General features: G+C 45.0%; 1 protein-coding gene across 6 annotated transcripts in view; it reads right to left on the minus strand.

Moving 5' to 3' along the window:
- nckap1 (NCK-associated protein 1) overlaps window positions 1-17,695 on the minus strand; it is an 85,689-nt gene that overhangs the window by 56,794 nt on the left and 11,200 nt on the right. For 4 of the 6 annotated variants that reach the window (XM_063213052.1, XM_063213051.1, XM_063213049.1 and 1 more), the window contains 9 exons: window positions 15,415-15,507; window positions 13,256-13,312; window positions 12,903-13,045; window positions 11,970-12,060; window positions 9,693-9,830; window positions 3,244-3,292; window positions 2,450-2,606; window positions 760-816; window positions 454-550 (listed from right to left, as the gene is read on the minus strand). In XM_063213052.1, the coding sequence (XP_063069122.1) occupies window positions 454-550; window positions 760-816; window positions 2,450-2,606; window positions 3,244-3,292; window positions 9,693-9,830; window positions 11,970-12,060; window positions 12,903-13,045; window positions 13,256-13,312; window positions 15,415-15,507 (882 nt within the window). The remainder of the gene's footprint in view (window positions 1-453; window positions 551-759; window positions 817-2,449; window positions 2,607-3,243; window positions 3,293-9,692; window positions 9,831-11,969; window positions 12,061-12,902; window positions 13,046-13,255; window positions 13,313-15,414; window positions 15,508-17,695) is intronic. The other 2 variants (XM_063213053.1, XM_063213050.1) reach the window with 1 other exon arrangement.

Raw genomic sequence — 17,695 nt, forward strand, 5'->3', positions numbered from 1 at the left:
GTGTGGTGCGGTTAACCACGGTGTGCGGTGCGGTGCGGTGCGGTGTGGTGTGGTGTGGTGCGGTTAACCACGGTGTGCAGTGCTGTGTGGTGTGGTGCGGTGCGGTTAACCACGGTGTACAGTGCGGTGTGGTGCGGTGTGGTGTGGTGTGGTGCGGTGTGGTGTGGTGCGGTTAACCACGGTGTGCAGTGCGGTGTGGTGTGGTGTGGTGCGGTGCGGTTAACCACGGTGTGCAGTGCGGTGTGGTGTGGTGCGGTGCGGTTAACTACAGTGTACAGTACAGCATGGTGCGGTTAACCACGGTGTACAGTGCGGTGCGGTGCGGTTAACCACGGTGTGCAGTGCGGTGTGGTGTGGTGCGGTGCGGTTAACTACAGTGTACAGTACAGTACGGTGCGGTTAACCACGGTGTACAGTGCGGTGCGGTGCGGTGTGGTGTGGTGCGGTCGGTACCTTTGGTCCGAGTAGGCCCGGCTGGTCAGCCAGCACCGTGGCCAGCTCCTTCAGCGCCGACCTCAGGAACTTGCGCCGCTCTCGGTGCATTGAGCCCCTGATTTATTAACAACCACACAAGCATACGCGTGCACGTACATGTACACACACACACGCACACGCACACACATGCACACACAGACACACACACACACACAGGTGGAAACGTACAAACGTTAGAAATCCTTTTCCAAAATTCAGACAAAAAAAAAACGTATACAAAATTACGAGGTGACTGTTTGCGTAGTGGAGGACAGATGTACTCACGCGTGAGAGAGGGCCGACTCTTTGCACTCTCGTATGTCATTCACACGCTTGTTGTAGCTGGACAGAGAGGAAAGGGGGAAAGAGGAACACAGCAGACAAACGGTAATAAATAAAAAAAAGAAACCCAGCAGCAATGAAAATGAAAACCAGAGGTTGTTTGTGCAGTGCCAGTAAAAAGCTTTTATCTGCCGATTCAGGCTTCGGTGTGTGTGTGTGTGTGTGTGTGTGTGTGTGTGTGTGTGTGTGTGTGTGTGTGTGTGTGTGTGTGTGTGTGTGCGTGTGTGTGCGTGTGCGTGTGCGTGTGCGTGTGCGTGTGTGTGTGTGTGTAAGTCATGTCAGAGCAAGCGGTGCACAACTCATATCCTTTTTTGTGATCAACTTTCTACTGACTTTCTACTACACTAATGCTGGAGCAGGACTAGTCCAAGGCCAGACTCTTGACATGATGTGTATGTGTGTGTGTGTACTCCACTTTCCTAAAAAAAAAAAAAAAACCTAACTAACCCTTCTTTGCATCTGCACTTGTTGTTCTGTATATTCCCTGTGCACTTTGTATCTGCTAGTGATGTTGGCTATGATTATGTCCTTGATTGCATTTGGCAGACGCTTTATGAACAAAGCAACTTACAATGTAATACAATGTGTGTTGTAATACTGACCCGCGCAGGTTAATGAAGAGGTCAGTGTGGTGTATGAGCAGGTTATGCATGCGCATGTGTATGCGCTTATGCACCAAGGCAGCAAGACTTAATCAGTTGCTTTGGTCATAAAGCGTATGCCAAATGCAATGTAATGTAATGCGTGTACTCCCACTGACCCACGCAGGTTGACGAAAACGTCCGTGTGGTGCATGAGTATGTGTGTTGTAATACTGACCCATGCAGGTTGACGCATCTGCTAGTGACGTTGGCTATAATTATGTTTGTAAGTCGTTTTGATCATAAAGCGTCTGCCAAATGCAATGTAAATGTTATGTGTGTTGTAATTCTGACCCTACTATACAAATACAGTTATTATTAATACTGACCCGCGCAGGTTGACGAGGAGGTCCATGTGGTGCATGAGTGTGTGTGTTCTAAAGCCTGGTTTAGACTCCTCCTGCAGCTGCAGGAGACCTATTGTCAGCGGGTGGGTGGCGGCGTAATCTGCCACTACCGCCCTGCTGACAGTACATCTCCTGCAGAAGGAGTCTAAAGAGACCTTAATACTGACCTGCGCAGGTTGCGTGGTGCATGAGTATGTGTGTTGTAATTAGAGATGCATCGGATCCAAGATCCGGTTCCGGATCCGGCAGGATAATAGGGTTTTTCACAGGGTCTGGATCCAGCAGGATCTTAAGCAGTGGATCCGGTATCCGGTAGGATCCCAAAAATCAGGATCTGGTGCATCTCTAGTTTTTACGTAACCTAGGCTTTTCAGTCAGTCTTTCACAACACCAGGTCGCTGCATGGAGTGAAAGCCCTTTGGAAGCTGCCATTGCAGGCAGTGCGGCAGTAAGCCAATGAGTCTAAAAAATAGTTTGAGCCAATGTAATAAAAAGGGCCCACGTGTGCGAGCAGGCTATGCGTTTCAACCCTTTCGTAGGATCCGGTGTCCGGTTCCGGAACCGGCAGGATCTTAAGTAGTGCATCCGGTATCCGGCAGGATCCTAAAAATCAGGATCCGGTGCATCTCTAGTTGTAATACTGACCCGCGCAGGTTGACGAAGAGGTCCTCTGCGGCCTTGTGGATGTGGAAGACCTCGTCCCTGAAGAGGCAGAGGCAGGAGCTGCTCTGCAGAGCCAGCTTCCACAGGCTGAGGGCGGCCGGGTCGCTATTCAGAGTCCCGTGGCACAGCATGAAGCCAACTACAGGACAAGAGGAAGAGAGACACATACAGAGACACAAACAGGTCAGTAGATGAGTGTGTGTGTGTGTGTGTGTGTGAGTGTGAGTGTGAGTGTGAGTGTGAGTGTGAGTGTGTGTGTGTGTGTGTGTGTGTGTGTGTGTGTGTGTGTGTGTGTGTGTGTGTGTGTGCGTGTGCGTGTGCGTGTGCGTGTGCGTGTGCGTGTGCGTGTGCGTTCTTGTGTGTGTGTGTGTGTGTGTCAAGAACGCAGGTAGCTTTTATAAACTGGGGGGGGGGGCATAGCTGAGTATAGCTGTGTGTGTGCGCGCGAGTGTGTGCGTGTGTGTGTGTGTTTAGGTGCAGGACCAGGCACTGGCATGGTACTCAGGAGGCCTGAATGCGCCATTAGTGACACAGTGAGATTATAAGTACTCTGCAGGGTTGTTTCCCCCCCCCGGCCCCAGCGTCCCCAGTGACACACTTACACACAATACACTGACGTCAAGACTGGTCTTTTAAAAAACACGCTGGCTACATCCTCTGTAAGATGCCGAAAAAGGCTTAGGCCGAAATGTCTGTCTGTCATGCTGACACAGTAAAATAAAATAGAGGAATTGAACTCGAGAGCGCTGCTTTTCTGGAAGAAAAGAAACACTTACACACAATCCATTTCTCCATGCAGTCCAAGGACAGGTATTCACAGGGCATCTGCAAACACAACAGAGCAAAGTGTTAGGCACATCTTGGAAAAAAAAACCCTAACTAAAACAGGAAAATCATGGAATTTGCTGGTTGACTGTTCGCTGGTTTGTGGAAGACCGATGAACATGCACATTTTATGCACGAACGCTTTGCCATGCGAATTTCATGTCAACTTTGCGCACGGGAGAACACCTCACACAAGGTATGCAGACTAGAGGCATGTGTACTGTGCAATATTGACAAAACCGTGTGGGGTGATCTTTTGCACTTGTTGAGTTGAGGTGTTGAGGTTGTGGTAGAGTCAAACAACGGTGGAAAACATTAATCAGAGCCCTGTTGACTATCTGCCCCCTAGATTAGTGGTTTTCAAAGGGGGGTCCGGGGCAAGTTAGAAGAAAACGTATAGCAAAACAAAATAAGCAATTGAATAATTAATATACAACAAAATAAACAAAATGATCTGCCTTCGCAACGGAATTCTCTTTTCTGATTGGCTGATGGGGTGACCATTAATTCTGTGAAACCGGTCAAGCGGCAAGCGTGCGTGTAAGTTAGGCACGCACAGAATCTTCGTTTGGAATGCCGATGGTATCTTAAGGATAACGCTGTAGGAACCATCCACATCATCTAGGGAAAATGAAATAATCGTAATGTCGGCATTCCAAACGAAGATTCTAGACACGGCTAAGTTTCACACCCACATAGCGACGCATTATAATAATCCATTTCATCTCTGAACATTACTACCATTATCATTATTTTATACATCTCAATGGGACACTGACACACAGACATAGACTATGGTTGTGAAACGGGGTGCACAGGAAAAAAAATAGTGTGGCACGACCCATGTCAGGGGGGCCTTGGCTGGAATCCACCGGTATATGGGGGGCCACGTCATGGTAAAGTTTGGGAACCCCTAGCCTAGATGATCCCTCCAGTATTGTGCGAAGTGCTCCATTTGTCCTGTGCACTCGGTCGGACACAGTTGCTTGTGTAGATTTAGACACACAGCAAGCATATCCCCGACTTATGCAATACATGCAAGCCACTGGTCAAGGATACTTGTAAATGCTTGTTGTCAAAGCTTCAGCTAGGGTCTTTTTTATTATATTTCTGTACTTACGGTGTACCCCTCACTCATGGCAGCTTTCAATCTGATTAAGAAAATCCATCTTTCAGGTCTGAGCACATTTGGACCAGTACCATTCATCTCCACAAGGGGGTGTGATTTCCCCCCAAAGCATGACACTAGCAATACTGGTAATTACGTTCACATCAATACTCTTGCTACATGAACTATTCTGACAACACCCATCAACGCAGCAAACAGTCATACATGATGCACAGTGACTGGTCCTATTTTCCCCATTCATACATGTCAGAGATTTTTGAGATTGTGTGTGTCTGAGTGTGTGAGTGAGAGAGAGAGCGAGCGAGCGTGTCTGCCAGTTAAGACTGAAACTTTTTTGTGGAGGGATAGTACCCCTTGTTTTTTGTTTTTTTCCCCCTTGCACCAATATAAAGCCACTTCTGTGGCCTAATTGGCAAGCAGATGCACTGCAATTAATATGCATCAGAGAGAGAGAGAGAGAGAGAGAGAGAGAGAGAGAGAGAGAGAGAGAGAGAGAGAGAGAGAGAGAGAGAGAGAGAGAGAGAGAGAGAGAGAGAGAGAGAGAGAGCAAGCAAGAGAGGGAGCGAGAGAGAGAGAGAGAGAGAGAGAGAGAGAGAGAGAGAGAGAGAGAGAGAGAGAGAGAGAGAGACAGACAGCCTGCACTGGGTCGTCAAGATTGCATCATTCTATATGGTTAGTCAGCAGGTTTTAAGCAATATAATCAAGGCTCTAAATTAACTTTTTTCATCACCAGCCAAAATGGTTAGTAAATAATGGTTAATCTTACAAGCCAAACACACACTCACTTAATGGGTCAAAGTGGCCAGTAAGTTGGTCTTTTTTACCAGGCAAACTAAAATTTCACCAGCATTTGGCCGGTTGGCTGGTGTTACTTTACAGCCCTGATTAAAATAGCTGAGATTTTCCTGAAGTCTGCGCTTGGCTGTACTGCTCCTCTCACCTTTGCTTGATTGGCTACCTCGCCTTGATACAGAACTGCTTTGTTGCTATGTAACCGCCTGTGCCGCTTCTGCCAGCCTGTCTGCCCGTCTGTCTACTGGAGTCTATTCTGCTCTCCTATTTCTGTGGGGAGCTGATCCTGAAATCTGCACACATGCGCTCCTCCTTGTTCCATGATCAGGGCCGCCGCTGAAAGCATCGACTGGAACCAGGACGAAGAAGAAATCTTAAAGGGCCGCCCCACCCCCTCACCCAGTTCAATACATGCAATGTAATGTAATGACTACCCAATTCTGGGCCCCTCCTCACTCCCTGGGCCCGGGACAAGTGACCCTGTATTTGTCCCCCCCTCTCGGCGGTTCCCCTGTCCATGATTGACAGACTCCATCTACTGTACCTGGAGGGCTTCCTCAGGGCTGGCCATGGCTCCCGCAAGACATCAAAATGACAAGTAAGAGGGGCTTTGGCATGACAGTCACAGTCAGACACACTTAAGGCTGGTGACTTGACCAGGTCCATAAGGAGACTAGTCATGGACATGGGAGAGCTGAACTGGGATGGAGCCAGAGAGACGAGGATTATACCAAAGAGAGTGCATTGTAGTAAGACACTTCAAGCCTGTGCATTTCCTGGATCCGTGTGATGTCATGAACGCCCATTTAGGAGACCAGCAGATACAGGTTAGGAGACCTTTGGAGGCTTGAAGTTGAGAATAAAAGGAGTTCCCTTGGTGCAGTAGATTGCAGTAGTGCACATCTTATGCAAGCCGTCACCAAAGGCCACAGAAGAGGAGGAGGAGGAGGGGACAACGCCCACTTAGGAGACCAAACTTGAGCAAACTCCTTCGCATTGTGTGGGCGGAGTTTGAATCCTCTTAATCTAAATCTACTTTCTTTGATTATTCTCTTAGAATCTCTGATGGAGCTACTTCCTTCCTATCCACTTACCAGTCTGGCCCAGCCAATCAGGGGTTCATTTCTCGACAGTGCCTTTGCTAACGACGTTAGCCATTTTGTTCGTTCTTAAGACCAACGTTGTAACCAAGGTCTTAAGTCGCTCGTAAGACAGTCTTCCGGCTTGGTCTTGAGTTGGTCTTAAGTTGTTCTTAAGTTGTTCTTAAGTTGTTCTTAAGTTGTTCTTAAGTTGGTCTTGCTCCTGACATTTCAGCGTCTTGGGGCAGGTTCAGGCAGAGTTCAAGTGACAGTGATTGATTACTGCCACTAAGTGCACAAGCGTCTAACTTTTACCACACAAAATGTCCAATGATTAGACAATTTTAAATATATTTGGTTGTGAAAGGTGCGTCAAACACAGTAGGCTACACATGACATCTTAATGAAAGTCGTTAAATACCTGTGAAGACAAGTATGCCCCCAAAATCCACCCTAATAACCAAATGTCGCTGTACATATCACTGCACAATAAAATCGCGCCAAATAACTTCGCAATGGCGTCAGCCACACGGTCCACTGTCACTGCGCACGAGGGAGAGGAGGCAGAGAGTTGCGAATATGCCCGAATTGCGCGCGCGCACGCGCACGCGCACACACACACACACACACACACACACACACACACACACACACACACACACACACACACACACACACACACACACACACACACACACACACACACACACACACACACACACACACTGAGAGAGAGAGAGAGAGAGAGAGAGAGAGAGAGAGAGAGAGAGAGAGAGATGAGTGGAAGTATATATGGATATACTGTTGTGCAGATAAGGCACCTGCGCTTAATTTAAAATTCAGCCGAAATGGATATGTTACCAGTTACCACCAGCAAGTGAGAATTAGGATAGTATACATGCCATCACGCTTTCACCGGCCATTTCTGTGTAGTTATTTGGAGTGATTATGCTGCAGTGATAGGCCTATGTAGACCGACATTTGGTTATTGGGGATGGATTTCGGTGACATGATTGCGTTGACAAGTATTTAACGACTTTCATGGAGATGTCATGTGTACTGTGTTTGACGGACCCTCCGTGCATCATCCCTTCCTGCACATCTTTAAGCGTAAAGGTCATAATAGCAATTGTTTTTCTTGTAGCCGTTGCGCATAAAGACGTGCTGGCAGAAAGACGACAAACAGACAAATATTTTTTTGTTATTATTTCTCGACTCCTTTCAGTTATCATTTCAAGCAGCATTGAACTGTCCACTCTGTGTGGTTGTTCAAAGGGAAATGACTTAACTTGGTGCCCTCTCGCACTGAAGAGCGCAATGAAGGCATCCCTTGGGGTATCCACAGTTGAAGCCTTTTTAAAAATTACTTCAACTACAGTAAGACCGCGCTTTCTCCAGCAACCACCTTCACAGCTGTCCCTCCTTTCTTCCATCGACGTAAAAAGCCCCAAGCAACCAGTTCGTCACTTCAAGGTAGAGACATGGGTAACAACGTAGGTTACACATATCTGACCCAAAACAGAGACCCAAAGACAGCGCGACATATCAGTAGCGCGCGCGCGCGCGTGTGTGTGTGTGTGTGTGTGTGTGTGTGTGTGTGTGTGTCCATATTCTCAACCCTCTGCCTCGCGCATATGACAGCGGGCCGCGTTAAGTAAATGTGCAATGATTCAAATGATCCCAATGTGATGTCGCATGCCTTTCAGAGTAGGCTATCCTCACATTATTTCATTAAGCTGCATTTTTCCCCCAGGGTTGCGATGGGTTGGAGTTCGTGTAGCGTAGTCTATAGACAACAATGACATAGTAGAAATGTTCACAATGTGTGCGCAATCCGACCACGTTGTGCGCGCGTGGGTATTTGTTTCCCACTGCGACAAACATATTGTGAAAATTAGAACTCAAGCGGACTCAGAGGAGAATATTATGGATGTTAGAGATTTAAAAGTCCATGCATACATTTATCCCTTCGGGTCTAGAATCATTGCTATTACCCTCCGGCAAGGCATGACAACCACTCATCCACCAACCACCGGTTTCTGAGAGAAGTTACTGAAGACTTATCGTAAATTGATTTAGCAAAACCGGAATAAAATATAAGACATTGTGACATGTAATGCATTATTTGGTTTCTGCTGTCGAAGAGGGATGGTTTTGAGGGCACGGTTGTGTTGACAAGATTTGTGGACTTTGATAGCGTTGTAATTATTGTATCTGACAGCCACGTGAATCATGACGCCGTCACTACTTTGATTGCGACCAATGCAGCCGAGCTGAGGCGAGACACTCCAAGCATTTCCGAAGACTTCCTCGTGTCTGAGAACGTACGTACGTACGTCCAAAGGTTGGTCGCGACTTCGGTCAGTCTTGCGTCTAAAGACCAACTGAAGACCAACTTAAGATCAACTCAAGAGCAACTTAAGACCAACTCAAGAGCAACTTACGACCAACTCAAGACCGACTTAAGACGGTTAGCAAAGGCAAGAATCGAGAAACGGACTCCAGAAGGATCCCTTCGATTGACAAGACTGTTTCTCTAGCGCCGACTTTTCTGGTAGAAAAGTAAAGGATCTAAACATAATCTGGAGAAGCTAAATCATGCTTTCATTTCCTGTAGAGCCAACTACTGTAATGCTCTACTCCAATACTCTACTTGGGCTGGCAACACCCTGGATGGCCTCAATACATCTTGAGATACAATGTTTGATGACTAAGAAAATGGAATTTCAACTGTCGCCAAACAGGTTCTTAAATGTGAAATTGGAAATGAGAAAGTCATTAACTCAACCTGCATGCGGAAGCAAACTTGTGACAAGGAGGTGGTGTGGGGCATGATTAAATGCATATAGTACTACTGGTTTACTGTTTAGGCCACTGCTTAGGTCTGGACATGACTGAACAGGGAAATAAAAGTCAAGTGGGATGATAACGAGAAATACATTTGCAATATGTACATGTCTGGTGTATTGGTCTATGCTCGTGGTTGCCAATCGTTTTTCTGAAACAACCCACATGTTCAGCACTGTAACCTTTAGTTTGGGTACCCCTTAAAATGACGAGGGCTTTGTGACACCCCGGCCCCTTGGATATTTGGCGACCCCCTTAGGTGGTGCTGATCCCCATGTTGGATTGTGATGGGTTCAGCCTGTGTGTGTGTGTGTGTGTGTGTGTGTCTCACCTTGTCGGACTGTGCGGGGTTGAGCATGGCGCTGGGGGCGTCTGTGTCTGTGTCTGTGTCTGTGTGTGTGTGTGTGTGTGTGTGTGTGTGTGTGTGTGTGTGTGTGTGTGTGTGTGTGTGTGTGTGTGCATGTGTGTGTGTGTGTGTGTCTCACCGTGTCGGACTGCGCGGGCTTGATCATGGCGCTGGGGGCATCTCTGTGTGTGTTTGTGTGTGTCTCACCGTGTCGGACTGTGCGGGGTTGAGCATGGTGCTGGGGGCGCTGATGAGGCTGAGCAGCTGGGCGTTCCTCCACTGGTCTGCGGACAGGTTGCGGCGCGGGTACACCATCTGCAAAGAGATCAGGGCGTCCGACAAGGACTGCACCCGAAAACACAAAAAGTAATTAGCACTTCAATTGTGGGTCACTGTGGTGTATTGGTTAGGCCCCAAGTGGTTCTCAATTTTTTCCAACGGGGACCCCCTTTTGGACTTTGGAATATTCCCCCCCCCCCCCCCCCCCCCCCCCCCCCCCCCCCCCCCCCCCCCCCCCCCCCCCCCTAGCAATGGATTTCTAGTAATATTAGCTGCCAAACTATTAATGGAAAATCTAGCAACTTAATGGACAACAATATTGAGTTTGTCTGCTGTCCTGTGGATTTCTAGCAATATTAGCAAATATATCTATTAACCATACGTGAATAAAAGTCAATTTTGTCCGCGACCCCCCCCTTCAGTACCTCCGCGACTCCCCTGGGGGTCCCGAACCAGAGTTTGGGAACCACTGGGGTTAGAGAGTTAGACTGTAGATCGCAGGGTTGCAGGTTCAATCCCCAGCCATCCCACTCCCATCCTCCCTCCATGGAACCTAACCCTGCTCCAGGGACTGTAACCAATACACTGTAATATCTGTGAGTCTAAGCTTCGCATTAAAGAGTCAGCTAAGTGTAGTGTAATGTAATGTTAATTGGTTTGGGAGTAATAAGGGTATAAGGGTATTGTATAGGTACTGTAGGTGTAATGTATGTGTACGGTCTATGTCTAATTATCTATGTCCACACCTAAAGTCTATGTCTGTATGGGAAAGTAGGAAACATAATTTCAATTTTTGGCATGACCAGTGCATGTAAAGAAATTGACAATAAAGCCGACTTGACGACTTGACTTGACTTAATAAAGCATTTTTACTACTACTGTAGGACCGCATAATCACTTCTACAACATTTCCATTACCAGTACTATAAATAACTATGGCTATGCTTCAGCAATAACATCGCTTCTAGTAATACTATGACAACCAGGCAATATATTCTTTCTCCGATTTCTTAATTTATTTCACTTTCAGGCAATCCTTCATTTCCTTGGGGATAAACAAAAGCAGTTCTACTTCTACTACTATGACAAATAGCCAGGCAATGCAGTAGCCAAATCCCCTAGAGATGTGTGCAAGACGCTTATGCCAAAACAAATGTTTTCCTATTCCCCCACTCATGAAAACAAAGTTGAATGTCCGTACACTCTCTCCCGTTTCGCTTTTTCTGGTATTTTTTTCACTGATGTGAATGTTTTCGAGCTACACGCTCGGTGAAAAAAAAATGAAAGAAAAAGCAAAATGGGAGCAAGTGTGCGGACATTCAATTTTGTTTTCATTATTTATCGTCTGACTCTTTTGTCCTGTACCTGCGTTTTGGATGTGCCCGCTCCTCTACTTTACTTTACTACTCTTGGGCTGAATGTATGCAAGAGTGAGCTATACATAGTGAAGATATGTGTAAGGATGTGTGTAATGTCTTGTGTGTAATATCTTCTATATTAATGTATGCATGTATGCTACTTCACACCTTCACTTCCCCCTGGGATCAATAAATGATGCTCTACTCTCTACTAGAGATGCACCGGATCCTGATTTTTAGGATCCTGCCGGATACCGGATCCACTGCTTAAGATCCTGCCGGATCCGGAACCGGATACCGGATCCTACGAAAGGGTTGAAACACATAGCCTACTCGCACACGTGGGCCCTTTTTTATCAAGTTGGCTCAAACTATTTTGACTGAAAAGCCTCGGCTACCGGATCTTGGAACCGGATCCGGATCCCGTGAAAAACCCTGTTATCCTGCCGGATCCGGAACCGGATCTTGGATCCGGTGCATCTTTACTCTCTACTCCAGGGCTATTCAATTAGAATTTCATCTGGGCCACATTTTGAAACCCAGAACTGCAGTCGGGCCACACATTTTCAGACAACACGACCACTGAAATGACACTTAAAATCAGTAGTCCACAAACAAATTTTAAACATGTTCCTCTAACCTAAAACTTAACCACATTGAAGGTGAATGTATAAGACAAGCAGAAGATTCACAAGCAAATAATGTGTTGTACTGCAGTAACAAAACTGAAATGTATACTGCTTCAGTTGGGGGCCATGCCTGGGCCGCATGTGGACTGCATCTGGGCCGCATGTGGCCCTCGGGCCTCCAATTGAATAGCCCTGCTTTACTCTATTGGCCCACTCACCTTCCCATGGGGCACAAACTCCTCCATCATCTTCTTCAGAGGGTTCTCATAGTCCACGATCATCTGCCCAAGCCTCGGGTACTCTCGGTCACTGGAAATCAAAACAACAACAACAACATAAAACGTGTGAGATGAATTGGGAAAACAACTACGCACCTACAACGCTGAAAACAAATAAGAAGACTCAGTACATGCAGCATGCAGTATGCCTAGGCCTGGGCGATATGAGAAAAATATCGGTTTCCATTTTTTTCCACCACCAAAATGCTCTATTTTGATTTTATGTCACGATTTGTACAAAATCACCATCATCTGCCCAAGCCTCTGGTACTCTCGGTCACTGAAAATGAAAACAACTGTGATGTATGTCACTTTTCATCACAAATAATGTGCAGTTTACGGTCTCTGTTGTTTCATGTGTTTTTAAACTCAAAGAAGGGGGATGTGATGCATGTCGCCTACGGGCACCCGTACCATGTCTTTGTATCACGTGACAAACTTTCAGTAAACTCTCAGTACGTCTCAACCTGCGTTGTGTTTGGTCTTTGATCTCTGGTGGCCATACTTTACAACAACAACAAAAGTGTGAGATAAATTGGGAAAACCTACAACACTAAAAACAAATAAGAAGACTCAGTATATGCAGTATGCCCTCGCAGAAAATGCTCGGTCCTGACATTAATTTCCATCAACATAAAAAAAGTATCTCGACTTGAGTTTGTCACTCCACTCACACACACAGACACACGCAGACACTCACACACACAGACACGCGCGCACTCACACACGCAGACACGCACGCGCGCGCACACACACAGACACGCGCACGCACACACAAAAACACACACCATTATGAAGTAATGAGTGTGCTTATTTTTGGGACGTGTAATCTTAGGTGATCTAGATCCAGCCACCACACGGGTCTCCATTTACCTTGAACCATGCGTCATTTCATGAGCATAGTTGTACAGGCCGATGATTGCCTTGCGTTCCTCGATCCGAGATAGCAGTATCATTAATGTAGTGTAGGTCACCACTAAGTCTAGGTAGTTCTTTGTGAGGTCAAAATTTACAGTCTGGGAAACAGAGAAGAAAGAAAAAGCCACGTGATCATTACAAAGAATTAATTAAAAGTAAGACATGTGTAGGCTTACCGCAAAAACATATTCATTTTACTGAATCAAAACATTTTTGCAATACATCTCAGGCAAGCTACAGAAATATATATTTTTAACATCTACCGCCATGGAAATGACAATTCACATTGCGTTTTTATGTTCACTTACAATATCAAAGAAAACTTGGCAAGCATCAATAGTGTTCAGCAGTTCACAAACATGGTCCTGCAGACAGAAAAGAATAAGATGTCAATGTCAATTATCAATGAACAATGAATAACCATTAACATGTCAATAATCAATGAACCAATTTCCCTTCACAGGTGTCAAAAAGTGGACAGTAGAACAGTATCTAATTTCATATTTATGATTTATTTTAATATTTATTAATATAACTTTAAAACTAAGGCAAATAATGTTGGACACTGAATACTAGTACACTCCGTAGTAGCCTATAGGTATATTATGTTATATTATATTATATTATATTATATGGAATGCTCCGTTCTTTCACAGGTCTCATAAATATTGAAAATTCACATCACATGCAACATTTATTATCACCAAGTGGACATTACAACACATTTTTTTATTTATTTATTGTTCAATTTTAATTTAACATCTATAAATACAACTTAGGCCAATAATGTTGGACACTGGAGATGCACAACACAGTAACCTCTGGGTATACTGAATGTTGGGCTCAAAACAGATGGTGTGGTTGGAACTTCAAGTTGTCAATCAGATCAAGTGTCCAAGTGGCTAGTTCGGACAGCAGATTAGCCATTGTGCTACAGTACTGTGTGTGCGTGCGTTCATCAATGTGCGATGTCTTGAAAAATACAAGTAAGGCAAGTGTCGGGCAGTTGGAGCAGGGAGGTTTTAAACGAGACTTTATCATCAGACACAAAAGTTCGCGTGCACGAGGGTGTAGGCAAATGTATCCCTGCTCAGTCCACTGAGGTTAGAAAACATGAAAACGGATTTTTCTTGCAACATTTAAATTGTGAAAGTAAAAGAATGAGCGCACATCAGTGGCACAGGTGCTGGACCAAACGTAAGATAAATGAAAAGAAAATAAAGGTCCGCAACTTTAAGTGCCATTAAATATTTGGGAGCATTTAATAGTGTTGCGGACCTTTATTTTCTTAACATTTAAATTGTGACCAGACGGCCCTGCCGTGGCCTAACGGTAGGGCACTGGGTTACTACGCCAGCAACCCGGGTTTGATTCCGGCCCGGGTCGTTTGCCAATCCTTCCCCATTTCCCTCCCAACACTTCCTGTCATCATCTTCCTGTCATCATGCACGCAAACAATTCTGATGTGAAAGAGAACGTTCAATATTCCATGCATGCATGCATGCCCGCACCCTTGTTCACGCCTCCATGCTCACGCAGTTGTATCTGTGAGCCGAAATTACATGTGAATGACCCAATTATTTTTCCTCTTGTTGTCTAGGCGGAAACAGGGTGCCCATAGCTGGTATTCTCCATTACCAACTACTAGGTTTGGTGTTTAAAAATAACCTAGATGTGTTTGGAAAGGGCCTTTAGCATGTAAAAAATGGTGAAATATAAAGCCAATGGCTAAAGCTAACAAAGTAATGCCTCAAATGTGGTAGCAGAGATTCTTTAAGTATATAGAGATATGCCAACATAATAGGTTGCTATGGGCACCTAATGGGACCAGGTTCTGGTCTGCCTAAAGGGGCGTGTCATAATACTCCTAGCATTGAATAGAACAGTCCTTAGGTCTGCCTAAAGGGGGATTTACACCCCCCCCCCCTTGCAACTGTAGAACCCGGAAACAATGGGCCAACGGAACCTCTCTCTCTCTACTCTCTCTGGTGGTAGCATACATGTGGGTCAAGGGAGTTATGAGTTTTGCCTCTTTTCCACCCGTTTTCTGGTAGGCCTATAGCTCAACACAGTGCGACTCGGCCGCCACTTTTTGCTTTATGATTTAGCTGTGTCGTGCCTATTCAAAAAGCAAAAAGTGGCGGCTCTGTCGCGCTGTGTTGAGCTGTAGGCCGAACAGAAAACCGGCAGTGGAAAAGAGGCATTTGTCTCTACTGCTTCTGCAGCTGTGGCATAGTGGTTAAGGGATGGACTTAAGACCAGAGGGTTGCATGTTCGAATCCCACCAGTCCACACCCAGGCTGAGGTGCCCATGAGAAAAGGCACACAACCTCACAATGCTCCAGGGACCGTAACCAATACCCTGCGCTTAAAAATGAAAAATAACTGAAATCACTTTGGATTAAAAAGAATCAGCTAAGTGTAATGTAATAAGAGACACAAACAGAGCTATGAGATTCACTCTTACCTTAAATTCCATAACATCCACAAATGTGAAGTAGTACAAGGCTAGATTCTTTAGTATTTCAGACTTTTCTTTTTGTAGTTGTGCAAGCTGTTGCTGTGGGAGGGAAAAACAATGACAACGTTAGACACTCAACCCAAGAGAAGGGGGATACCACTAACCAGGGCTGCGTTTCTCGAAAGTGTAGTTGTTAGCCAGTTAGCAACTTGGACAGTTGTCAATGGGAAATTGCATTGCAAACAACAAAGTAGCTAACATAGTTAGCAACTATGGTTTCGAGAAATGCACCCCAGATTTGCGTTAAGTATAAAGTAGAAGTACTCTTACAGGTGTAATTACAACACTAGTACCACTGGCATTTGAATTACATCTGTAAGAGTACTTCTACTTCATACAACACTGCCACCAACACTACACTGGACTTGTGGTTTGTTGTTGTTGTTTTGCCCCTTGTAAATCTCATCAGCAAGGTTCATTTACCGGTACGGTGTCTGGCTGCTCACTTAAAGGGAGTCAACAGAACACGTAATAAGAGGCTAGACAAGGATGTCTCAACTTTATCCTTGCCACAGACACGTCTAAATCGCTTTAGTCTTGGGGCAGAGGTGAAGCAACTACTACCTTAATCCTGTTTGAAGCCAGGGTTACCTAGCGTCTACTACAACAGGTTATAGGCCTACGCTACTGCCTTGAAGCCAGGGTTACCTAGCGTCTACTACAGGTTATAGGCCTACGCTACTCACCGCCTTGAACGGTGCAGACTCGTCATTGACAATTCATTAATGCTTTGATTTACGGTGTGAACCTTTAACCTTTAAACTTTGGGTTCTTGAACATTCCAGCACCCAGAATTCTATAGAAATTCAACTGCCCGAAAATTCCCCTCACACTGGTGTGACAATACACCTTTAAAGGTTAGGGTTTTGCTCATCTGAATTTTTTGTTTTTTTGACTATGACTAGATAACTACAGTAAAACTAGACAAAATTCAAGTGTGGGTGGTATGTTTTGAGGGTGGAATCAGTGAATGAACCTTGCATCAAGTCTTGACAAGCCGAATATTCCTCAGCCTGTTGCTACTTGCCTGGGATTTGCGACCACTGAGCAAATATGCACTGCCAGAGACGAGACCAGAGGGGACTATTTCAACACATCCATAGTCGACTAAACGTCATGCTTGTCATTCCTTTTCATTTGTACATCATTCTATTTAGTGCACTCACTGCACAGAGAATACATTGCTCAAACAATTTGGTAATGTATGCATCTTGTTATCTATTGGTGAACTCCATATCTTTTCTTCCCCTATTAACTGGAAATTATGCATTGACAGTAACTGATAAATCAATGCACTCTTAAAGTTCAGCTTGCATGAAACTACAAAAAAATGCATGTTTTTGGAAACACTCTTGACTTCGTCAAAAGAATCCCAGGCATGTGAAGCAGAAGATCCAAGAGTGGGCTCCTAAAAGCTAGCTGAAGTACAGTATATGAATCATGTGCAGAGAGAGACACATGTGTGCTTGCAGGCAGCGCCTCTGAATTCATCATCTGGGCTTCACAAGAGAGCCGTGTATACAGTATATACCCCCATCTGGTACTCAGCAAAAGCAGTGCAAATTCGCCCTAGAGCCAAGTTAGTATCTACTTCATCACACATAAAAAAAAAAACAATCTCTATCTCTATGTTAAGGAAAGAGTACTACAGAAGCCAAGAATGGTTCATTGCCATTCTTTTTTTCATTGAAAGAGATAAGCGCATCATAACTACAAGCAATTTTCATATGTTCAGCCAGCTACTTTCAAAAATAACACCTAATTTCATAGCTATATATACAGTCCATGACCCTTCTTCGAGAGAAAAAGAGGTTGCCGGTGGTATAACCTTGACCACTTACAACAATTATAATAATACATTCCCACCACCACACTTGACATTTTAATGCATCTTTTCAGTGAAATATCTGGTTCCTGAGGAGCAACCATTGGCTACTTATAGCGGAAAGAGAGAATTTCCTATCTAGGGAGCATGCAGTTTCTCCACTTTGTCATCTCTGAACACAGATTTTAGTGACGTGGACTGTATGTTACTATATGGTAATTAAAACCCCTTCAGGCTTATCTGAATTTTAATGTGTGAAAATTTAGGTGTTATTCTTAGATTCCTATGCCCAGTGTGTAATAAAAAAGGACAGAATACAGATATACATGTACATATATGTTAGCACAACTAAAAACCCATGGATATATACGTGGGTTAAAGGCGCTCAAACAAAGCAAACGG

This window comes from Engraulis encrasicolus, chromosome 13 (genome assembly GCF_034702125.1).
Source record: "Engraulis encrasicolus isolate BLACKSEA-1 chromosome 13, IST_EnEncr_1.0, whole genome shotgun sequence".
In the NCBI taxonomy this organism is placed as follows: Eukaryota; Metazoa; Chordata; class Actinopteri; order Clupeiformes; family Engraulidae; genus Engraulis; species Engraulis encrasicolus.